Source organism: Penicillium lagena, assembly GCF_028827675.1.
Source record: "Penicillium lagena strain IBT 129212 chromosome Unknown utg000008l_segment0_segment0, whole genome shotgun sequence".
Taxonomy (NCBI): domain Eukaryota; kingdom Fungi; phylum Ascomycota; class Eurotiomycetes; order Eurotiales; family Aspergillaceae; genus Penicillium; species Penicillium lagena.
In genome coordinates, this window is record NW_026623229.1 from 2,623,241 (window position 1) to 2,645,433 (window position 22,193).

The 22,193-nt window shown below is 53.3% G+C and overlaps 12 protein-coding genes across 12 annotated transcripts; 4 read left to right on the forward strand and 8 right to left on the reverse strand.

Annotated features, from left to right (window-relative positions):
* Positions 1-1,832: 1,832 nt before the first annotated feature.
* On the reverse strand, positions 1,833-2,873 carry N7510_011666 (uncharacterized protein; the record flags this gene model as incomplete). The annotated part of the gene is made up of 3 exons (XM_056983590.1): positions 1,833-2,001; positions 2,106-2,340; positions 2,504-2,873. The coding sequence occupies 3 exons, from the start codon at positions 2,871-2,873 to the stop codon at positions 1,833-1,835; spliced, it is 774 nt and encodes a 257-aa protein (XP_056829084.1).
* Positions 2,874-3,369: 496 nt separating this feature from the next.
* Positions 3,370-4,862, reverse strand: N7510_011667 (Zn(II)2Cys6 transcription factor domain-containing protein; the record flags this gene model as incomplete). Its single annotated transcript, XM_056983591.1, has 3 exons — positions 3,370-4,212; positions 4,265-4,633; positions 4,698-4,862. 3 exons carry the CDS (start codon positions 4,860-4,862, stop codon positions 3,370-3,372), a joined length of 1,377 nt encoding a protein of 458 aa, XP_056829085.1.
* A 379-nt stretch (positions 4,863-5,241) lies between these two features.
* Positions 5,242-5,969, reverse strand: N7510_011668 (NudC domain-containing protein; the record flags this gene model as incomplete). Its single annotated transcript, XM_056983592.1, has 3 exons — positions 5,242-5,273; positions 5,335-5,656; positions 5,727-5,969. 3 exons carry the CDS (start codon positions 5,967-5,969, stop codon positions 5,242-5,244), a joined length of 597 nt encoding a protein of 198 aa, XP_056829086.1.
* A 228-nt stretch (positions 5,970-6,197) lies between these two features.
* N7510_011669 (uncharacterized protein) lies at positions 6,198-7,384 on the reverse strand (the record flags this gene model as incomplete). The annotated part of the gene is made up of 3 exons (XM_056983593.1): positions 6,198-6,690; positions 7,126-7,183; positions 7,252-7,384. The coding sequence occupies 3 exons, from the start codon at positions 7,382-7,384 to the stop codon at positions 6,198-6,200; spliced, it is 684 nt and encodes a 227-aa protein (XP_056829087.1).
* An 833-nt stretch (positions 7,385-8,217) lies between these two features.
* N7510_011670 (methionine--tRNA ligase MES1) lies at positions 8,218-10,357 on the reverse strand (the record flags this gene model as incomplete). Its single annotated transcript, XM_056983594.1, has 4 exons — positions 8,218-8,783; positions 8,842-9,455; positions 9,508-10,164; positions 10,221-10,357. The coding sequence occupies 4 exons, from the start codon at positions 10,355-10,357 to the stop codon at positions 8,218-8,220; spliced, it is 1,974 nt and encodes a 657-aa protein (XP_056829088.1).
* A 144-nt stretch (positions 10,358-10,501) lies between these two features.
* Positions 10,502-11,044, forward strand: N7510_011671 (Yae1 family protein; the record flags this gene model as incomplete). The annotated part of the gene is made up of 1 exon (XM_056983595.1): positions 10,502-11,044. The coding sequence occupies one exon, from the start codon at positions 10,502-10,504 to the stop codon at positions 11,042-11,044; it is 543 nt and encodes a 180-aa protein (XP_056829089.1).
* Positions 11,045-11,514: 470 nt separating this feature from the next.
* On the reverse strand, positions 11,515-12,679 carry N7510_011672 (MYG1 family protein; the record flags this gene model as incomplete). The annotated part of the gene is made up of 2 exons (XM_056983596.1): positions 11,515-12,547; positions 12,594-12,679. The coding sequence occupies 2 exons, from the start codon at positions 12,677-12,679 to the stop codon at positions 11,515-11,517; spliced, it is 1,119 nt and encodes a 372-aa protein (XP_056829090.1).
* A 496-nt stretch (positions 12,680-13,175) lies between these two features.
* Positions 13,176-14,556, forward strand: N7510_011673 (ICE2 family protein; the record flags this gene model as incomplete). Its single annotated transcript, XM_056983597.1, has 2 exons — positions 13,176-13,697; positions 13,753-14,556. 2 exons carry the CDS (start codon positions 13,176-13,178, stop codon positions 14,554-14,556), a joined length of 1,326 nt encoding a protein of 441 aa, XP_056829091.1.
* Positions 14,557-15,831: 1,275 nt separating this feature from the next.
* On the reverse strand, positions 15,832-16,466 carry N7510_011674 (endosulfine family protein; the record flags this gene model as incomplete). Its single annotated transcript, XM_056983598.1, has 3 exons — positions 15,832-16,224; positions 16,289-16,372; positions 16,431-16,466. 3 exons carry the CDS (start codon positions 16,464-16,466, stop codon positions 15,832-15,834), a joined length of 513 nt encoding a protein of 170 aa, XP_056829092.1.
* Positions 16,467-16,733: 267 nt separating this feature from the next.
* On the forward strand, positions 16,734-17,877 carry N7510_011675 (SAM-dependent methyltransferase; the record flags this gene model as incomplete). Its single annotated transcript, XM_056983599.1, has 5 exons — positions 16,734-17,034; positions 17,103-17,120; positions 17,185-17,414; positions 17,661-17,724; positions 17,792-17,877. 5 exons carry the CDS (start codon positions 16,734-16,736, stop codon positions 17,875-17,877), a joined length of 699 nt encoding a protein of 232 aa, XP_056829093.1.
* A 211-nt stretch (positions 17,878-18,088) lies between these two features.
* On the forward strand, positions 18,089-20,096 carry kexA (serine-type carboxypeptidase kexA; the record flags this gene model as incomplete). Its single annotated transcript, XM_056983600.1, has 3 exons — positions 18,089-18,267; positions 18,327-18,687; positions 18,738-20,096. 3 exons carry the CDS (start codon positions 18,089-18,091, stop codon positions 20,094-20,096), a joined length of 1,899 nt encoding a protein of 632 aa, XP_056829094.1.
* A 217-nt stretch (positions 20,097-20,313) lies between these two features.
* Positions 20,314-21,555, reverse strand: cia1 (iron-sulfur cluster assembly protein CIA1; the record flags this gene model as incomplete). The annotated part of the gene is made up of 1 exon (XM_056983601.1): positions 20,314-21,555. One exon carries the CDS (start codon positions 21,553-21,555, stop codon positions 20,314-20,316), a length of 1,242 nt encoding a protein of 413 aa, XP_056829095.1.
* Between the last annotated feature and the right edge of the window lie 638 nt (positions 21,556-22,193).

Consider the following 22,193-nt stretch of genomic DNA (forward strand, 5'->3'; position numbering starts at 1 on the left):
AAGATAAGGAAACCCAGCAAGCTCAGACTCATTAGTACACGCCACTCCTCCAGACACCACTCCTCTAGACAGTTCCTATTCTCTCTGTCTCATCTGTATTCGGATTCGTCATTATTAAACCTGTTGGTTGACAGCGTGTAAAAAAGAATGAAGCACTTTTGTAGCTCAGCGCAAACAAGCCTCACATTGAGTCAAGCTTTCAGATATAGCCACATGGCAGGTGCACTAGGAGAAGACCAATAGAATTTGGAATGAAATAATGGAAATGACAACGATGACAACGAGAAACTAAATTTAACGCACTCCTGCTTATCGTCAGCTATAGCTCTCCTGCTCTGTGCTGGGAGCAGGCCAACCTGGGAGGGTAGCGGATGGGCTGGGATGAGAGGGAATTATCTAGTCCAATGCCTTTGCACCGCCCCTTCCCTCCACTGGGTCACATAGCGTGGCGCGATGGTTTATTCCTAGCCGAACGGGGATACCCTTTAGGGAGGTGTACCCCAGCAATAGATAGCTGGAAACCAAAAATTAGGCGATTAAAATGTAAGGTGATAGTGTCAAGATTCAGCTCTGAATGAAAAGCGTAGTCATTAGGCCTGATGAAGTTGGCTGCATGTGACGAAAAAGCGACACCAGCCAACACGGATATTACGGTGTGCGAGTCAGAAATCATCATTTTCTATAGACCCTGCAGGTCACTTACGAGCTTCGGATAGTAAAAATTGTTCTTCGTATAGAGAGGATACCAATCTAAAGAGGGAGACAACCCCCCCCCCCCCCTCCCCCGGGGGCGGGCCCCACAAAGAGCCGCGTAGGCAATATTAAAGTTTAGCAATGCGAGGGTGGGCATCTCTCTGCATTCTCAAGCTGCCCATGGGCTTTCTCCTTCGGAAAGATCCAGGAAGCTCGCTTCGTTAATTAAATGACTGCATGAAAGAGGTATCGGGAAATGTAGAATCTTCTGGTGATTCATTAGTCAAATAGGTCTCGGAGGAGGATGATAAAAGAGCAAATGTTATTCTACCATACTTCCGACCGTTCGGAAATAAAAGTTCTTTAACGAATTCTAACAAAGAGCCTAGAATTGGAAGGTCGGGACTGCGACCTGAGTTCGGCTGGTGGAATGCCAATTCCATTGGTTGATTCTTTCTTTTTGAGTTGGCTTTTTGGTGTTGAATGAGGGATTTTTTGGGCGAATATAAAGCTAGAGAGATATCGCCGCATCTCAAAGGCTTTGTCATAGGAGCGTTCCAGATTCGCTAAAGGGTAGATGAGCTTAGTTTCCCTCTATAGGTGAAGAGTAAACGGCAAAAAATAAATCCCTCAGTGTAGGTTCTCGGTGTAAGTTCCGAGCATTATCCTTCCGTCCTGATGCTGACCATTCTGACATGTCAGCCGCGGGACGGGCTCTGCCTATTGGGGTATTTTCTATTCCTAGACTGGGCCCTAATTCATCGACGAGGTAAGAGTGGAAGACGCCTTCCCAGAGTCAGGCGAAAAAGCTCCTCAAATATGTTCTGAAAAGGGTTTTGGTTGGTTTTTTAAAGAGCGCAATTTCGAACAAGATGGTCAAAATAGGTTGCTGATATTCACGATGATAATTGAAGTACTCATTGTAGAGCACTTATTGCCCTCTCCCTCTCCTGTTTCGATTTCAAATGGAATGCAAGGCATTTTTATCAGTCGGACCTTGTAGAACTTCTAGTCAACACAAGGGAATGCAGATCTCACGGCTCTTCAGCAGAAGTAGCGTTTCTTCTTTTGGAGGAATATTTTCCTTTGCCAGGCTCGAGTGATGGGGAGACATACTCGAGGGCCGTAGGTGCATTCTCCTAATCGCTACAAAATTTGTAATCCGGGCCATATCGAGGATCGCAGGCATAGTATTTAAGGAAAAGTTTGAAGGACACCTCCATCTTGTATCGAAAGCTGTAGATGGGCGAGGCTCGGACTTTTAAGATACCAGACATGTTGAATTTGGCATGTGGGAGATGCCATATCCTTAGCCAAAAAGAAAAGCGAGATGACTAGCATCTATCAGGTCCAAAAAGCATATGTTAGCATGTGTGCTAGGGATGTGGAAGGATAGACTATTTATGATATACCGAAACAGGGATGTCTTCTCAATCTCCGTCAAGCTGATGCGGTTTTGGATTGCCTGCATGATGGGTCCTACTTCACCAAAGAGTAGCTCGTCGTCCGTCGCCTCTGCGACAGAGCACATGACGAGCATAAGGTGAGGATACGTTGTCGCTGGGTCCTCCTCATCTTCCCTGCCGCTCGCGCATAGCCTCAGTATTCCAATTTGAAAGCCATGGTAGAGACCATGTATCAGTCCTTCTGGCCAATCGTAAAACAGATTGCCGTGCCTAAGTTATTTAAACCATGCATTAGTATGGAATTTAATAAACCAGCCGCTTCTAACATACTTGATCTGGGCCTATTCAGAGACTTCCCCTCGCAGTCGTTTTTATCTAGTGGCAGTAGAGAGTATTCAGATGACTGAAGATTTGGTATGCTCTCTCCGCCACAATGTAAGAAGAGGGGGAATTTTTCACATTCATAGGGTGATCGTAAATCTCGTCAAACTTTGAGGTAGTACTCGAGAGAGCCTCCACCAAGTTCGGACTCGACCAGAAAATACTTTCTAAGCATTCCCGCGGACAGATGCGCAAAGTGACAGGCTTCGGAATCGAGAAAATCTTCATCCTTGGGGTCGAATGATCCAAGGGAAACTCCAAGGACAGCTCATCACTTCGATAAGCATCCTGTGACTGGGAGTCCAGTGCCTGGACAAGGTCTGGCACCGCTTGGCTGTATTTGTCTCTCATGTGGGCACGCTTCTGTGTCTGATCATCGGGCACAGGCTCCATGGTGCAGGGCAAAAAAGAAGATAGAAATGCGAGCTAACGTAGTTGTCAAGTAGATTGATGTGGGCCTATCTAGTCCACTTCGGGGTTAGCCTTATATGTTACTTTGAAGTACATTATAGAAAGGTGTGTGTTTATGGAAGGAGTTCCTGACAGTATCACCAGAATTTTCATACTTTATGATCTTCGATACTATCTGTTCCTCCCTTCTTTCCCGCCTGACAGCCCAAGGCTCTGGGTGAAATTCCCCCACTGATGCCCTCGGTACGCTTAACACACTATACGGCCATGCAGCCAGCTACTGACCATGGATTGGGGTTTCTGGCCCCTCACGTAAATGCTTCCTCGGCTATCTATTGTTGAAAGCTTCTGCATGCACTATGCGGCTTACGAATATGGTTTCCTGGGGGAGGTGATAAAGTCATACAACAAAAGTATTATGGTGACGGTTTTTCAGTTGATGAGTAGTTGTGTATATCAACCGCTGCCGTACCCAGCTTTAGGCCATAGTAAGATCCGTCTCTAATTCAATACATGCCTGCTCCTGCACATGTCGAAGAATATACCCGCACTGCTCAGCCGGGAATTCCAGCAACCGTAGCACCAGCGGATCCTCACTATCCTCCAATCGCATACAGATAGCAGTACACTCTGACCGAACGCGCGCATCAAGCCACCACACATTAGTACCGCACATCAGTGCCAGCCACCATGCCAGAAGAATCATCGCGGGGGGCTCTTTCTGCAGTAAACACTGCAGATATTCAGGCTCCAGTCTGCCGGCCCAGTTGAAATATGTCCTGAAATTTGGGGAGGTTCGTTCGAGAGGGAGAAATTGCATTAGCATGCGAAGCGGCCATAAATATGGGTTATTGGCTACGGTGGACGCTTCGGTGATCCCGCAGAGATCGGCGAGGTCAGGATCCAGATCAACTCGTCCCGGCCGGGAGTCCTCATAATCGACCGAGGCGTCGTCGCGCACTTGCATGAAATTCTCAAACCACATGCTCTGCGGCAACCATTGGTTTGTCCTTTCAAGGAGATACCGCATTCCGCCTTGGAGGAACAACCAGTTTAGAGCGGCGGGATCGTCACTGAACACGAATGAATCATGTGGGTTGTACTCTTTTAATGTAAATGAATGAACGGTGAGAAGGATGCAGGCTGAGTAGAGTTTGTCCATGTTGGCCTGCGTGATACTAGTGGCTACCTCCTTCGAGTATTGGGTGACCGCTTGTTGCCAGTGATACGCTTCCGCAATGCGGTATCCGCTATTGTCGGGCGATATCCGGCATATGTGCGTCGTTGCCACTGCTATAATGGCATGCATAAGGAATGGGGTCTAGGAATGATCAGTTTTTGGTGCTTTGTATGCATAGAGTGGAGGATCTGACCTCGAAGGCAAGCTTGGTCATTTGGGTCAGCATCGTATCTGTTACGGCATTGGTGGCGCTGATGGTGGATGCCGTGACATTATGAAAATGCTGTAACGCTGCGACACCGCACAACCTTTCCGGGGCGTCTATCGGGTGTTTGGGTGGCTTTTTGGCTGCTGGGAGTGAGAGCAGGTCATTCATCCGCTCTGCGACCAGGAGAAGAGACATGGATGATGCCAGGCGATCAACGGAGATTAGTTGAGGATCATGTTCGATGAATCTGGTGATGATGTTTTGTTTATTCGGTGGGCGCTTGGGTTCGCCGGTGTAGTCGCACTCGACGCCATGTTTTTGGCATTTTAAACAATAGGGTTTGGTTTCGTCACACTGGACCAATCAGCAAACCATGCGATTCTTTTCCAGAAGAAAAGTAAACAGGGCGGCTGCCTACCTTGACTCGCCGCTGCTTACAATTTAAACAGCCAGCTCGGGACTTGCGATGTGGTCGACGAGCGTGGTAGCTGCGTTCGCTGGAGTCTTCGGTCAGGGCTTTTCGTGCTTTATAGTTCTGTAATCGAAATACGCTTTTCTGTCCCTGCATAATGCCAGATGCCATTGGGGTGTGGATAATGTACAGAACTACTGTACGATGGGATGGCCTTCGAATAGAAACGGAATCGAAGGTTTTCTTTAGGGCTGATTCTAGCTGGTAGTGGCCCGGTCAGCGTGTGGCTCAGCAGACGGGTATGGAGGCAGTGTCGAATTCAGCCCGGTCGTTTCATGGGTCAAAACATGTCGATGAAGATGTAGATGCGAGGTCCAGGTGGGTGGCGAAGGCGGGACCGGAACGGGGCAACGCTCGTATTCGGCCCAGCATCAGTCATCATAGTGGGACGTACAATTAGGCTCAGTTTACATCTTTCTGGACAGGGCAATTCATGATTCATTCTAATGCACATGCTTCATACTTCATACACTCTGTTTGGGTAACTATCCTAACCCATCTTGGCATTCGAAAAATCCATCTCTGTATACAATTAGTTAGTAAACCACCCCATTTTCAACCCCGAAAAAAGAAGAGTGCCTACCAGGATGCTCGGCCTGAAACTTCTTGAGGAGATCCATTTTCTTCTGCTCATCACTCGTCATCCCGCCCGTCTCCTTCTGCCGCTGATCATACATCATTTTCTCGACCATCGCCCTCGTCTCGCCGTCCAAATCGCTCAAGCTCGAGTTCTCGGGCGTGATCTTGCTGACATCGATCTTCGGGGCGGTCGTCACGACGTGCGGCCACCATTCCATCTTGTTCACCTTGTCTAGATGGATATTGACTTCCTTGCCCGGCGGGGTCGGGGTGGTCTCTAGCGTCCAGGAGGATTCGTCAACGACGACCGGGTGGGGGAAGTCGCCCTAAGATATAATTTAGACTCGGCATTCCCATTTCCACCATTGCGTAGAGCTACTGATTGCCAGGACGCACCTCGATGATCGCCTCCTGCCCCTTGACCGCCACACGGATCTTGGTCTTGGTCAACACCACCTCCATATCGCGGCCCTTAATGTTGGCAGGGATCGGGGCGGTCAGGTCCACGTCGCGGATGGTCTGCGTCCATTTGTAGGGCAGCTGGGCCTGCTCGGCGGCCTCGCGGGCTTTGCGGTCTTGCTCGTCATGCTCACGGGCGGCCAATTCAGCGGGAGACGGGTTTTCTGGTTCGGCGGACATGATGATCGTTTGGAAGGATTGTTGAGAACGGAAAGTGAGTAAGTGACGATGTGGGGGGATTGAAAGGAAGCTGTTGATGCCTGAGGCAGGAGCAGCAACGAGCATCACCAACCCCAACTATACCGACACTGCTAGATAGCCACCGGAAGAAACAAACTCATTGTTGCTGAATAGGATATCCTCTTATTCTATCTGTCTAGGGCACAAATAACCCCTGCTCTTCTTCCCTCACCCTGTTGTTGTCGTGGCTGTTTTTGTATGTTCAGCCATGGCCGACTCGAGTTTACTCATCGTCACTCCATCGGGTCCCAACATCGCCGCCAGGGTCAAAAACAGGGCCTCGGGATCGTCGACCGCTATAGTCCACTTGGCCGGACCCTCGTTATTATTCCATGTCAACGATGGGGCGCAGGACCCCGGTGCATCCTGACTGCTACGACCTCCCATCCACTGTTCAAAGCACGGCAGGATGACCATCTGCATGACCAGCGAGGTGATCAGCGAGCCGATAAACCATTGCCGGCTGCACCAGGCTAGAATGGCGGTCACCCGGCGCAGGGCAGTGTCCAGTGGACGGGGTAAGACCGGGGCTCGGACGTGCAGCTGGGACACCTGCCATATAACGAGCGCCGCGAGGGCCGCGAGAAGCGCCCCGCTGAGCAGGACGGTGGCATTGTGGACGGTGGCCCGGAGGGGGAGGGACCCATCATCGTCATACTCGCTGTGAGTTTATTAGTGTCGATTCAATGTGAGAAACGGAGGGAGGGAGTGGCTGTGATTGGACTGACGAGTGTTGTTGACCGACTTTCATGATGACATGCTCTAGTTACAGCAAGGGACATCGTCGACTCCACTTGCTCGTTAGTATAGGAGGAGGAGTAGTTGACTACTAGTGGGATGGTGGTGACAGGCAGCAAAGGTTCGCCCATTGGCCCCTTTTGGCGATACCCGTTCGGGCCCCTCCGATACGAACAAGTAGACGATCGAATCAATAATAATCCCCGTCAATTCCTAGTATGTTCCGTAACTACTTCTCTCCCGGTTCCGATTCCCCGAATCCCCTGTAACGGTGCAATGAAACAATAATCCCTAAAATCCCAAAAACTCCAACTCTAGTTCCATCATCATGCATGTGACTGGAGTCCGCTATCGAGACCCCTTCTGTTGCTGCTGCTGCTGCGCCTGCTGCAGGGCCGCGCGGCGGCGTTCTTCTTCTATACAGCCATTCATTCACCTGTCAGTGTGCACTCTGCATATGATAGCTAAATAGTTCTATGCCTACCTCGGATCTGCTTAATCTGCCTATCTGTATCTTTCATGAGCTCATCCCATTTCCTCTGGTAGGCTTGAATATCCTCAAGGTTTTTCGGTTCGGGGTTGACGTTCTGGGTGGTGTCCTTCTTGGATTGGTCCATAGTGGGCGGGTAGTAGATGGAAGACAGAATCAAGATGTAGGCAGATAAGGTACTTCTGTTTCTGGCTCTGTGCAGAAGGAACTAGAGATCTCGATCCATTCTCCGGATTCTGGTCCCCATTTATATATCTTTGATTCCACCTCGTCCATAATCATCATCGTAATCATCGTTAATCTCCATTGTTTGCTGGAGAGTCGGTCACGAGCACCTCCAACCTGATCTCCAATCCAAGTTTTGCATCGTGAAGTCTTCACCGACTCGCCCCTCCCTGGATTATTTCCCGCCTAACCGCTCCCGGAACGGGCTGTGTAGCCCGTCCAGCACAGCAGCCCAACATCCCCCCAAAACAAACTCTCACTACTGGACTCCCCCCGGTTAAACCCCGGGGCCAGGATACTTCTCCACCAGCTGTGATTGGTATTCATGGACTCCTCTCATCCTACCTGCCTACATTGGCTAACCGTGAATGTCTATAACGACCTCGGTATAGTTCTTGAATCCTGCGCATGATGTCAATCAGTCCGTCTCCGAATTACTGGGATCCCGTTTCCCCGATGTCCCGCCCGCCGAAGCCCCGTACCAATCGGGGCAGTGGGCTCTACTTCCGCGCCGATGGTACAAATGGGTCCCATCTGGCAAAAAGTACACTAAAAAAGTACACTAACTTCCAGCAGGACTATATCGGCGCTTCCGGAGATTAAACGACCAGATATCATTGGAAACAACACTTCATCCTTTAACTATTTCTCCCCTATGCCATGCCCAAAAGATACCCAACCATTGTTCACTCAAATCATGCGCCGGAATCCCGCACCCGATGAAATCTACCACGACTACGACGTCGGCAGCGTCACCTGAGACACGCCATCGGCGATCTTGTCGACCGCTTCGTCGTCGTTGCCCTCCGTCGCGACAGTAGGACGGTTCGCACCGGCACCACCCTTCGCGGATGCCTCGACGCCACCGGAAGGAGGAGCCGGGCCCTTGGCTTTCTCCTTCTTCTCCTTCTTCTTTGCCTTGCTAGCTGCTTTCTTAGCTGCTAGTTTGGCGGCTTCCTCGTCCTTCTTCTTTCGATCCGCCTGAGAGCCACCGAACATGTCGCGCCACTCATCCGCCTTCTTCGGATCGATCCGCGAGAACAGGTACTGCGCCTTGCCGATCTTGTGACCGGGCTTGAGCGCCGTTGGCTTCCATCCATCCTTGATGCTCTCCAGACTAGGGATTAGTAGGAATGGTGCATCTAATTGCTCCAAAATCGACTTGGATGATGCAGGCATGTACGGCGCAAAGACGCTAGACAACAAATAGATCAGATTTAGGACGGTGCCCACCACAGCGGCGGCCTTCTCGGGCTCGTTGGCAATCAAAGCATTGTCGAGCCGATTGGCTTGGATCAGACCTAGCAAGATGTCAATCCCTCGGACGAGGCACTAGTAGTTCCGCGGAAAACGACTTACCATTGCCGGCTTCGGCGATCTTCATAGCCGTGTGCACACCGGCGCGCAGGTGCACGCTTTCCATCTCACCAATATATTGGCGGATCAAATCCGTCACTTCCTTGAGGAAGTCATTGAAGATCTCGGTATTGGGCACTGCAAATTCGGGGATGACCGAATCGTACTTGGCAGCCACAATCTTCACCACCCGGTTTACCAGGTTGCCGTACTTGGCCAACAGCTCGCTGTTGTTGGCTTCCACAAACGAACGCCACTCAAATTGCGTATCGCCAGTCTCGGGCCGGTTCTTCAGCAAATAGTACCGCCACACGTCCGGGGGCACACCGGTCTGCTTCGCAGTAGTGCCAAATACACCAACACCGCGGGACTTGCTAAATTTCCCGCCTTCGTAATTCAGATATTCCGTGGCGCTCAGATGATGCAGCATGGTCCACTTGTCCTTAGTTCCGAGCTGACTAGCGGGGAAGATGACGGAGTGAAATGGCACGTTATCCTTGCCAAGGAACTGGTACAGTTGCACGTTTTCTGGGTTACGCCACCACTGCTCCCAATCCTTTGTGTAGTTGGCTGTGATAGACGGATAGCCAATACAAGCCTCGAACCAGACATAGATCCTAGTAGGTATCAGCAGGGAGTCCATCGTTACATGCAAATCAATTAACTCACGTCTTGCCAGTTTCATAGCCCTTCAGCGGGACAGGCACGCCCCACTTCAGATCTCTTGTGATCCCACGGGGCTTCAGCCCCTCCTTGAGCCAGGACTCGGTGATGACGCGCGAGTTCTTCGGCCAAGCACCCTTTTCGATGGCAGAGTGCACCCACTTCTCGATCTCCGGCTGTAGCTTATCAAGCAGCAGGTAGACGTGTTTCGTCTCACGGCGAACCGGGGCTGCCCCGTCGAGTTTGCAGCGGGGCTTGATCAGATCAAAAGGATCGATGAGATTGCCACATTTGTCGCATTGATCACCACGTGCGTCGTCGTAGTGGCACCGGGGACATTCTCCTTCGACGTAGCGGTCTGCTAGGAACGAGCCGTGCTGTTCGCAAAAGGGTTGTTCGGAGGTCTGCTCGGCTAGACACCCGTTCTCGTATAGGCGCATGAAGATGCTCTGCGTGATCTCCGTGTGCTGCTGTGTCGGAGTGCGACCGAAGTAGTCGAAGCCAATGTCGAAGAATTTGTACACTTCCTGGTGAATGGCATTGTACTTGGCGCAGAGCTCCTCCGGCGACACCTTTTCCTCGAGCGCCTTGGTTTCTGTCGCGGTGCCGTATTCGTCCGTACCGCAGATGTACAGGGTTCGTCGACCGCAGGCCTTGTGGTAGCTGGCGATTGAAATCAGCAACGATGCCATTGCGGGCAGGTAGGGTTTGAGTCATACCGCGAAAACACATCCGCACTCAGCACAGAGCCGATGACATTGCCCAGGTGCGGCACATTATTGACATAGGGCAAGGCGGACGTGATCAGGATATTCCGCTCGCCGTCCTTGGGCAGGATGGGGTCTGTTGCGGCCATGGTGGGTGATGCTGTTGGAGGAGGAAGAAAGAAAATAATGTGAGGGGCTTAGTTAAGGAAAATCAAAGAACGAAAGTGGGCTGTGACTTGACTCACGGGAGCTACCCGCCCAGTCTGGGTTCCTACATCCAACCACCAACCACCATGGAGGAGTCCCTTCTCGATAGCCTCCTCGATCTTGAGGAGCAGTTCTATCAAGAGGGCTATGATCTGGGCGCTGCGGATGGCACAGAGGCGGGATACACCGAAGGAAGCGTATTCGCCGTCGAGAAGGGCTTCGAGAAATTCGTCGAGATGGGCCGACTCTACGGCAAGGCCCTTGTCTGGGCTCAGAGACTGACAAAGGTCTCTCACAGTCAATCGACCAGCGAATCGGACATTCTGGATCCCTCCGTCTGCCGAGAAATGCCCACCCTCCCCGCACACAGTGCGCGCTTGACCCGAAACCTCCAAACGCTTCTGGAGCTGGTCGACCCTGCTTCGTTGGATATGTCGAACACGGAAGAGGCGGTCAACGATGTGGACGAGCGCTTGAAAGGTGCTGCCATGAAGGCGAAGCTTGTCCAGCGAGCAATAGGTGAGCGTGAGGAGATGCTCGGCGCTCGTGTTGACGCGAAGGATATGTCGGCCTCGGGGGATGGATCCGGCAGTATTGAAGATATCAGCTCGTTGAACATTCGTCACTGAATTGATGATGCGAGAGCAAACATCAGCCCTTTCAGCTCGACTCGCGCGGGTCGATTTTGGTCTCTGGATTGCGACGCCGAAGACGAAACCCTCGAAATTTCCGACCCACGCCGAAAATGCCACTGGATGAGAATATACGAGACTATGGCGAATACTCCTCGCAAGGACACCCGACCAGACCACTTCTGCAGAAGGGATATCCTACGCCTGCGTTTGAATGCCTGTCGAAGGTCAGTTCGTCTGCGCAGCCAGCTCCAGACCAATCCATTCCTCCATAGAGTGCAGACGAGGAATTCCACGACAGCAAACTTCGATGCAGGAAATCCGGTTACGCAGCCATGGAAGTCAGGATGAAGTACGTAAATGTGCTTTGATCTTTGCTATCATCATATAATTCAAAAAATTTCATAACCCCCTCCAATTTCCATAACTTTTTGTTGAGTACTCCGTATCCTGCGCAGTCGAACATTTTACTGCTCAAGGCTGCGGACAGCCATGGCCATCGCGCCCTCTCTGGTCTGATGCCCACCAATGAACCCACTGGCGTGAACAAATACGGCACCCTCCGGGATCTTAGCCTGGCCCGCCTTCTCGGCCTCCGCAGCCATAACACCGTCCAGATCCTCGTCACGCACGCCTCGCCACGCCTCTGGGAGGGGCTTCCGTGAGACGAAGCTGCTCTCCGAGACCGAGACACACTGCACGCGCCACTTGGCCCCCTCTGTCGCGTTCTCGGGGTACAGAACATAAAACACCTCGGCCGCCGGATCGACCGCTTCCTCCCCTGATGACTCCTGTTCGAAGTTGTACAGGTGCTCTTTCCAGGGAACACCACCCTGCGGCAAGACGATAATGCGCCCGGACGGATGGACTTCGCGTCGCGAGCTATACGCGGAGCCAACCGTTGTGCGGGCCGGGAGCCACGACGTGCTCGCATGGTGCAGCTTCCGCGCGAAGACATTGCCGATAAGCGTGCTCGCCCGGCCGAACAGGCTATCCTCATCCTGGGGCTCGCCCGGCGGGCAGGTCGGGTCGGGGTTGTTCATGTCATTCACGATCGAGGCCAGGGTGACGCCGCCGTCCTTGAACCGCTTCTCGAGACGGACGGCCGCCACCGCCGTGGGGTCATACACGGACACGCCATTGTCGTTGGCATCAATGGCCTCGATGAAGTCCGTGTACAATTTCTCGTACAGCAGATCGACATCGGCATGGTCCTGCGGCAGGGACATGTGCTGCGCGATGATCGCCCGTCCGAAGTGCATGTAGACCAAGCCCGCGGAGGACAGCTTGGTGGTGTGCTGTGGGAATGTGGTCGTGAATGTCCGCTGGTGGTGGTCATACCGGTTGATGGCGGGGTCGTACACGCCGCCCACGTCGACGACGGTGTGGCATGTTTCCAGCTGGGCCGGGTCGCGGGTGCGGACGAGCGGCGAGGAGGCGTAGGAGGGTAGCAGGCGCAGCAGATAGACGGCCAGAGCCTCATCGGCGTGGAAATGGCCGCTGCGGATGTCAGTAATTGTCGGTCAACAGCCAGGTCCAATCTCACTTGTGTGTCCCGATCAAGGGGGAGCCCGTCTTGAGCTTCTTTGCAGTTTGCTCAGCCATCTTGAAGACTTGTCGCGAGCGCAGCATGGACTAGTTCTGTCGTTGCTTTCGCGGCTTGGATTTGGCTGGACGAATGGGGCTGCAACTTAGGGCAGGGTTCGGATGCACGTGATGTACCAGGGCATCCATACTATGCAGCTCCAGAGGTCCATCGGAGTGAGCGCGTGCCCCAGTGAGCTGACCGCCAGTCTGTGTCGAGGAAAGCCACTCAGGATAGTTACCTGAACCCTCCACACCTACACGACTGCTTTGCTCTTCCATCCAGGGGAAACCCACGACACTCACCAATGAGCATCACCCTAATCCACGTGAAGAGATAAGCTCGATTGGAGAAAAAGAAAAATAGCGTCGTGTGCTCCCCCCCCTCTTCTCTTTTTCTTTACTGCTTTTTTATCATCATCAACTCTCTCCCCGGAATAATCCCCACCACCCACAGACGGTCCGATCGCGTCGTGGTCATCTGTCCTTCCTCGCTGCGCCCTTTCCACCCTTCCGTCGCGTCTCCCCAGCGCGACCCGGACCGATGTGGCTCTTGCGGGTCTGCTCGTCGGCCTTCTTCCTCGCCGTCACCGTCTCATCCATCCCACTGGCCTTCGATGTGGGCGGAAAGACATGTGGCCTGGCCTTCTCGCTCTCCCTGGCCAGCTTCCACTTTCTCTTCTCCCTGCTAAAGCTCACCACCCCCGAGCGCTCGTGGTTCCGCTCCTCCTTGATCGTCGTCATCCGCTCAACGCAATGGATCCTGGTTCCGATTCTTCTGATTTGGTCTCTGAATCGATTTTCAGTCGATGCGGACAGCTCGGGTGGCTGGGTGGAGCGCACGTTTCGTGGGAACCGCGCGCAGTTTTCTTCCCTGCAGGAATGGCTCTTCGGGCGCGATGGCTTGATCGAGACCGTGACGCTGGGTAACTGGGACAGACTTCTGCGCTGGTCCACCCCCGTCTTCCAGCTGGCGGAAGGGTTCTGCAGTCTACTGGTCATCCAGGCTGCCGGGCAGATTACCCGGTGGCTCGTGAATCGAGGCGGACGGAGCGACAGCTGGATGGTATGTTTTTTTATCCCCTTCACCTTCAGATGCCACAGAAGCTCACCATTCTCAGATTGGTCTGCTAGTTCTCTCTGCAACGATTATTTCCAGCTCTGTCTACTTCCTGTGGCGCGTTTTGCAATTCCCCGAAATCTCCAACGTCGACGCCGCCTTGATCGGAGTTTCAATCACATGCGCCGTCATCCTGTGCGCCTGGGGGATAGGCAGTGGGCGCGGAAATCCGGTAGAAAGCTCTCTACTCTTCGCCTACATCGTTCTCTGCATCTATCAGATCTTCACGGACTACCAACCATCCCACCCGGTGGATCAGATCCCGTCGCCGTCGCAGGCGGGAGACTTTCCCCCACTTCCGCCCATTTTCATGGCGTCGTACACCACGCTCATGCACGCGCTGTCTCTGCTGCCGTCGATCATCCACGCGGCGGCCAACGTGATCACAGCCGTCTTCAGCGCCGTGACGCCATCCGTTTTGATTTCGCTCGCGTACCGACTTTTTGTATTGTACGCATCGACGCGCATCATCCCTGCGGTCCGCGAATCTGGCGCCCGCGCTCTATCTCAGGAGGCCTCGATTGACGATGACGATGCGGCGGGTCAGATGCTGGGCTTCCTGAGCTATTTCTCACCGACCATCCTTATCGCTGTGTACACCAGCCTCCTGATGCAACATTTCTCGTCGGCTTCTCAGGCCATGGGTGGCAGCGGTGAATGGTGGAGTAGTCAAGGCGGTGGTGGGGGGAATCTGTGGCGCTGGATCAATCTGCCTTGCACGATGGCTCTTTATGCAGTTGAGCTGTGGCTCGGGGAGCACAATGATCTCGACAACGGCCTGGCAGGCCACTGGAAGACCGACTGATTCATTTTCTTGTCCGCGGGAAATTCCAATTGTGCAACTTTGGTTTTTCCGACAGAAACACACGACTCTGGAAACCACGGGCACAGCTCTTTCCCCCCTTTTTTTCTCTTTCGAAACCCAACCGGCCTTCTCGTGGCATCCCCGACCTGGTCATCACCCGCAGTCGACGGAGACACAGTGCTCGATCAACAGAGGACTACAACAACACCGCCAGGGTATGGTCCCTTGGCCCCTCCATCCCGCACTGCACCACGACCCCTTTGCCCTTGGCCTCGCTGTCTGTCCGATGCCATCTGCGTGCGATTATATCTTGCCCCCTCCCCCCCCCCCCTCCTCCCTTAGAGCCCCAACAGACGACTCCTGCCCATATAGCTCTGCAATTCCCGAGGCACAATCATGCTATCTATCTAGCACACCCTTTCCCCTTCACTCCGCCTTCTTCCCCTGTCATACACTGTCTCGGAAAGGCCACCCTCCCATCCATATGCCTTTTCTCTCGTCACGACCGATGATACCATCAACTCCTTTCATTGCTATTCCCTTCTTGTGTCATATACCCCTTTTTGTCCGGTTCTTCGTTTTAATCAATCAACCACTGCCCTTCTTTGCTCCACGCTACAGCGCAGCTTGCCTAGCGGTCTGAATCTTTGTTTCGCTATTTCTGTACTGTGGACATTAAGATACCTAGATGCACTTTCTTGGGGTTGCTCTCACCTGACATTTTGTCGGGTGAGAGGTTAATGAACTCGGCTTCTAGTCAGACTGCATGGTCGATTACCAGTCTCCGATAAGTTGCCACCGCCTCTTCGAGTCTATGGGAAGTACGGAGCGAAGATGATCCCTAAAGAGTATAAACATGATTGAAATAAAACGATATAACGGACTAGGCATGCATGCAGGCGAAGTAAGAGAACCAATATAAGGCCACGAAGAAATGCAAACGTTCGGGTCATTCTCCTCTGTGCGAGAAGGAAGAGATCAACAGCCTAGTAAACATAGGAAGGCCAAGCCAAGCCAGAACAAATGAAGAAAAAGTACCGGATATGAAGAGACATGATGAGAATGGGAAATCGAAAGTGCAGATGATGATAGAGGACTGGTAAGGGGGAGAAGGTCAAAAACCGACTAATCGAGGCTGTATTTTCCATCTCCCTTCAACGAATGTCCTTCACTGGCCCTGTCCCGCAGTGCACCCCTTCCACGCAAAGAAAAAAAAACACATCCCATAGCGCCAGGCTTTTGAACCGAAAAACCGTACACCCTCCACTCTCCACATCACCGGCGGATGGGCACACCCTCCCTCGCAGGTGGGGGACTCACACTCGGCTCATTGCCATCCTTGTCCTGGGCCGTGGGGGAGGTCTCACCCTCGCCCGCACTCGACTTGCGGTGCAGGAAGCTGCCCTCCTTCACGGGACTGCGGCTCTGGAACCCGACGGAGCCCGGGTGCCCACTCATGCTGCCGGGGATCTGCTGGCCTCCTTGCGCGCTGATACTGCCGCCGTTGCCGCTCGTTGCGGCCGGGTTGTTCGCACCCGGCGAGGTCGCGGTCAGGTGGGGGATGTTCTCGGGGACCGGGTGGCGCGACCCGATGTTGGTGACGCCTACGTCGGAGGCTTTGCCGGCTTTGCTGAGGGCGTAATCGCCCGAGTCAAAGTATTTGCGTTCCTGTATTTCGGGAGCAGGTTGTGAGAATGAGAGAAACTGGTAGGGAAGGGGGTTAGGGACGTACCTTGAGCTTGTTCTGGAGGAGGTCTTTCTTGGTGGGCATCTTGCCATACAGACGGAGAAGACGCTGCTCGTCTGGGCTCAGAGACTTGAGGGTCCTCGGTTAACGATAATCCAATCAGATAGGGAAATAGGTAGTGGCTCACGTTGATGTCCACCTTGTTCTGTTGGTGCGGATTCATGGTGGGCGGGTTTGGATCTCTGGTCACAGCAGGGTGGGAGATCTTAAATGGTGGAACAGGGAGAGCGGATGAGAATCAGAGGAGATGGGCTGAGGGAGAGAATCGTGGAAGGTGAGCGGATGTAGTTGTTGAGAAGAAGGAGAGTTGGGGGGAGTGAAGTGAAGTGGAGAGAGAGAGAGAGAGCGTATCGATAACTAACTTCACTACGTAGGTCAGTGGGGCCCACTTGATTTTCTTCGCATCCATCCATCTATCTTCACCAGAATAATGCCTGCCTTTGTGGTCGAGCACCTGGATCCAGAGCTGGGCCCCTGGTCCACCCTGGAATATGCCTGCATTGCTCGTGAATCCCACGCCCACGGCGCTCGCTTCCTGCTCAGTTCCGTGCCCGCCGAGCTGCAGATGCCCGCTGAGCTGGCGGCCACCCAAGGACTGGAGGTCGAGCAGCGCAGCGTCGAGAACATCTTCGCCAAAGACAAAGTCTGTCTGCTCGATCCATCTGCTCAGGTCGAATTAAGCCCCGAAGATGGCGATCATTTCGAGGTTTTCCTGTTCGGTGGCATTTTGGGTATGCTTTCTTCTCGCTCCCCCCACTAAGAAATTGGATGATGAGACTAATCAGTGTGACAACGGCAGGCGATGATCCGCCTCGAGGTATGTTGCAACATGTTCCACCGACAATGGCAACCAGCGGCTGATTGTTTCGTCATGTCCCTAGATCGGACTTCGGAATTGAGGAAAAAGGGCTATGTCGGCCGCCGTTTGGGCCCTAAGCAGATGACCACCGACACGGCGGTCCGGGTGACCCGAATAGTCGTCCAGGAGAAAGTGCCGTTGGAGCAGATTCCCTATGTCGACTACCCCGAGCTGCATATCAACGAGCACGAGCGGACGGAGATGCCCTTCCGCTATGTGATAGATGCCCAAGGCCAGCCGATCATGCCGGATGTGAGTACTCCACGGATGCTACCAGAGAGAATATTAATTGTGTTAGGGAATGGTGGAACTGATCAAAAAGGACGCCGACAAGGGCGTCGGGGACTTGTTCTGATGGAAATCAAAATAAAATAGAATGAAAGCATGAATATACGATAGACCAGAGAGATTGAATTGCCTCTAGAAGACCCCCTTCTTTTATACTGGCTGCCTGTCGTAACGATTGAGGCTATTCTTCGCGCTAACTATACTGCCTAGATCGACGAGGATGGTGAGTTCCACACGGATCCGGGAGACAATAAAGGGAGAAGACAAAGAATTGGTATGGTATTGTGGATACCATTTATACCCCACGAAGAATTGTAAAGTACGCGTAATGACAGAACCAGACCGGCCTCGTCTCGGCCAGGCTGTTCGCTCTGTCATTACTTCAACGCTTTCCTTCTCACTCTGCGCATCCATCCTCTCCTCGTGACACTCGATTTGCCTCCTTCCTCATCGCCCGGATTATTATTCTCTTTCTTGTCTGCCTTTGCACCTTCCGCTCGTTCCGCCCGATCCCGTCCCCGGATTCGATGACAACCTAGACTCGGCACCTCCGAGTCCGCCACGGACCATCCCAAGCCTCCCCTGACCCTTTTTTTATCGCATAACCGACCGCATCTCGCACTGGAGGGTTGTCGAGCATGTTTTTGATCTCCTCCCACGTTGGGTCCAAGGTGGGAGGCGCCTTTGCCATGCTCGCGTGGGCACTATCCCTACAGCTGCTCCTCAGCCCGTTGGCCGCAGCGGCCTCCGCAGCCGATTATTATGTGCACTCATTACCAGGGGCGCCGGATTCGCCTCTCTTGAAGATGCATGCTGGGTGAGTTTTTGTTTACCTCCTCATCCTATGAAGGTTATCTAATGGATCAACTTTCACAGCCATATTGAAGTCGACCCGGAGCACAACGGCAACCTCTTCTTCTGGCATTTCCAGAACCGTCACATTGCCAACCGGCAGCGAACTGTCATCTGGTTGAATGGTGGTCCCGGATGTAGTTCTATGGACGGCGCGCTGATGGAAGTTGGCCCCTACCGGTTCAAGAACGATCAAAAGCTGGTGTACAACAAGGGGTCTTGGGACGAGTTTGCCAACTTGCTGTTCGTCGACTCTCCGGTCGGCACAGGTTTCAGCTATGTCAACACGGATAGCTTTATCCATGAGTTGGATGTCATGGCAGCTCACTTTGTTGTGTTCTTGGAGAAGTTCTTTGAAATGTTTCCCGAATACGAGAAGGATGATGTATGTTGGTTTCCTTGACCCGAAACGTCCCTTGCTGACTGGAGCGACAGATCTATTTGGCCGGCGAATCATACGCTGGCCAGCATATCCCATATATCGCCAAAGCCATCCAAGAGCGAAATAAGGCTATCGAGGGAAGCGATGCAAAGCACTGGCCGCTTCAGGGCTTGTTGATCGGCAATGGCTGGATCTCACCTAAAGACCAGTACCCGGAATACTTGCCCTTCGCCACTCGGGAAGGTCTCGTCAAGGAAGGAACCCCAATCTACCATAAACTCGAAGTCATACACAATCTCTGTATGACCAGATTAGAAGCAAATGGGGCACAGAACAAGATTAGCATCTCTGATTGTGAGAATATTCCGAGCAAGATCGCCGAGGCCATCGGCGACGCTGATAAATGCCTCAACATTTACGACATCCGTCTGCAGGACAAGATGCCCGATTGTGGCATGAACTGGCCCCCAGATCTCACATCCCTGTATTCCTACTTGCGACGTGAGGACGTGATCAAGGCACTGAATCTCAACCCTGCGAAGCAATCTGGCTGGGTTGAATGCAACAATGATGTGAGCAGCCACTTCACTGTCGCCAATTCAGTCCCCTCCGTCAAGCTGCTGCCCAGCCTTCTTGAGTCGGGTATCCGGGTGCTGCTGTTCAGCGGTGACCAAGACTTGATCTGCAACCACCTGGGTACCGAGTCCCTGATTCACAATATGAAATGGAGCGACGGGACCGGCTTTGAGACCGCCCCCGGCGAATGGGCCGTGCGGCATGACTGGACCTTTGAGGGCGAGCCCGCCGGCATCTACCAACACGCTCGCAATCTGACCTACACGCTCTTCTACAACGCTAGCCACATGGTGCCCTTCGATGTGCCCCGTCAGGCCCGCGACATGCTCGACCGCTTCATGCGCGTCGACATCACCAGCATCGGTGGCCAGCCGGCCGATTCCCGTATCGACGGTTCTAAGCTCCCGCTCACCTCCGTCGGCGGCCACCCCAACAGCACCACTGCCCAGAAGCAGGAGAAGGAGAAGTTGAAGCAGACCGAGATGCATGCTTACGCCAAATCCGGTGAGGCCATTCTGGTCATTGTCATCATCGGTGTGTCGGTCTGGGGCTTCCTCATCTGGCGCAGTCGCCGCTCCCCCCACGGCGGCTACCGTGGCGTGTATCATGATGACTTCCAGAGCGGCACTGTGCTGGACCGTTTCCATAACAAACGCTCTGTGGGAGCAGATGTCGAGGCTGGTGATTTTGATGAGGCCGAGCTGGATGATCTGCACTCGCCCGGCTCGCCCGGTATCGAACGTGACCAGTATGCCGTCGGCGACGACTTCAGCGATGACGACGGCGATGACCGCCCGCACCAGGCCGTTGGCAGCGAGGCCCGCCATCCCTTATGATCTGCATTCTGTTATCTCTGCGCGGTGTATCTTGGGGTTTTCAGTCTATCTCATTTCCCGAGTTTGGGGGTGAAGTGCATTGTACAAAGTGGATGGTGTCTAATGGGGTTGTTTTTCTTTTCTTCTTTCTCAGCATAAATATATTTATTTGCACGATCGCATTTCATATTTTCATATCTTGTAGGCTCATCCATAGATATAATACAGTCTATCAGGCTCACCGCTGCAGTGTCCACACCTTGACGGTGCCATCATCCGCTGTCGACACCAGGACTTCTTCGTCCGCGTTGCCCTCGGCGTTACGATCCGCCCGCTTCGTCCAGACAACATGATTGATCTCGTAGATCCCATGCGCACCATCCACAACAGCCAGAACCGCCCACTCCGTCCGCAACGGCGCCTCGGTCGAGGGCACGACCCGCTCTTCGTAGATCACAATTCGCCCATCTGCGCCAGCAGAAGCAACAAGACCAGTCTGCCGACTCCACGCCACCGCATAGACTGCCAGTTCATGAGCATGCGGCAGCACCGCCTCCTCCTCCCACGTCTCGTCCGATCCCGTCGGCCGAATAATACTCGGAATCCCCGTCATAGCAGACGAACTCATAGCTGGCTGCTGACCCTCCTTGGGCTGGCGGGTCCATACACGCACAGTGCGATCATCCGAGCAGGAAATCAGTCGCGGACCGGAGAGAGAGCGCTGTTCGCGCCACTGATCGCGCTGCTCAGCGGACGAGATTGTAGGCATATTCTCCACGCCTTCCCAATCCAGAAACCACACCGTGCCCCCATGCCCCCGGACGCAAGCAACTTGTCCCCAATCATCCAGATCCTCCCGCCACACCCTGATCGTGTCGTCGTAGCTCCCGGAGGCGAGGCATTCTTCCGTGGGATGCCACGCAACGCACTTGACATCCCCGTCATGTTCCTGCATCACCGCCACGGTCTCGAAATTATCGTCTCCATCATCCAGGTCCTCCCAGATCCAAATCGATTTGTCGCGCGAGCAAGTGGCTAGTAACATTCCCGACGCAGACCAGGATAGCGACTTGACTTCGCTGTCGTGTCCGTCTAGGAGGACAGCGAAGCGCCACTCTTTTTCTTCATCGTCAGAGGCATCCTCATTCATGTCATTGTCCACAGCTGCGTTGTTGTGGTTGGTTTCATTCCCGTACTTGTCCCATCGTCGCCAGATTCCCACGGTGGCGTCGAAACTCCCCGTTGCGAGTACGCTTTCGCCTTGCAGATGTGGTTTCCAGGCGCAGGTGCGCACGCTGCGCTTGTGGCCGTCGGAGATGGTGGAGAGGAGCTTGAAGTTTGTGAGCGAGTAGATGCGGACGGTCTTGTCGGAGCTGCAGGTTGCTACGATGGGGAGGGTCGGGTGCGGTGCGGTGAGCCACGTCCGCTCGGGGGACGCAGGTGTGAGGTCGGCGAGATGCGAGATGTGCGGCTTAGCCATATCTGGAGGAGGGGGGATAATAGGGAGGGAAGAGAGGACGAGGAGGAGAGTAGCAGGAATGGTTGGTGGTGGGGGGAATTTTGCCGGGTTGGTAGTTAGTGGGGAACTGATTAGATAGCGTCGATAAGTAGTTATAAAATACAACTGGCAATTAAGACAGAGACACGCGCTCTTGAATACACTGCTAGAGGCTATATTATTATTATACCCCTTGAAACACGCCGCGGGTATGTTGTTTGGCCACATGAGTGCCTACCACTAACTACATGAGGCCCCAAGGGATACAGATCTGCACTTGGTTTCCATTTAAATTCTACCAGGTTTTAACGACATAGACTAGAATAATTGGTCCATGGCCTCAAACACTTCGTTCGAGTATAGGTATTTTCGGCACTTCATGACAATTTGTGGCCTACAAACAACCCGTAAAATGGCAATTGACTTGGGGAGGAAAGGTGTATTACGCTTTCCTGAGGGCACTCGGCTGGGATTGATAGTTAGGTGGTGAAGAAGGGCTTACTGTGGTACTTCGAATGGGGAGAATAAAAATCAAATCGTTCGAGGATGTCGACAGTGTGCATGCTCATTTCCGTGTTGGAGTCCAGCTGGTAGTCACAGCTCCAGTTCATGGCGTTGGC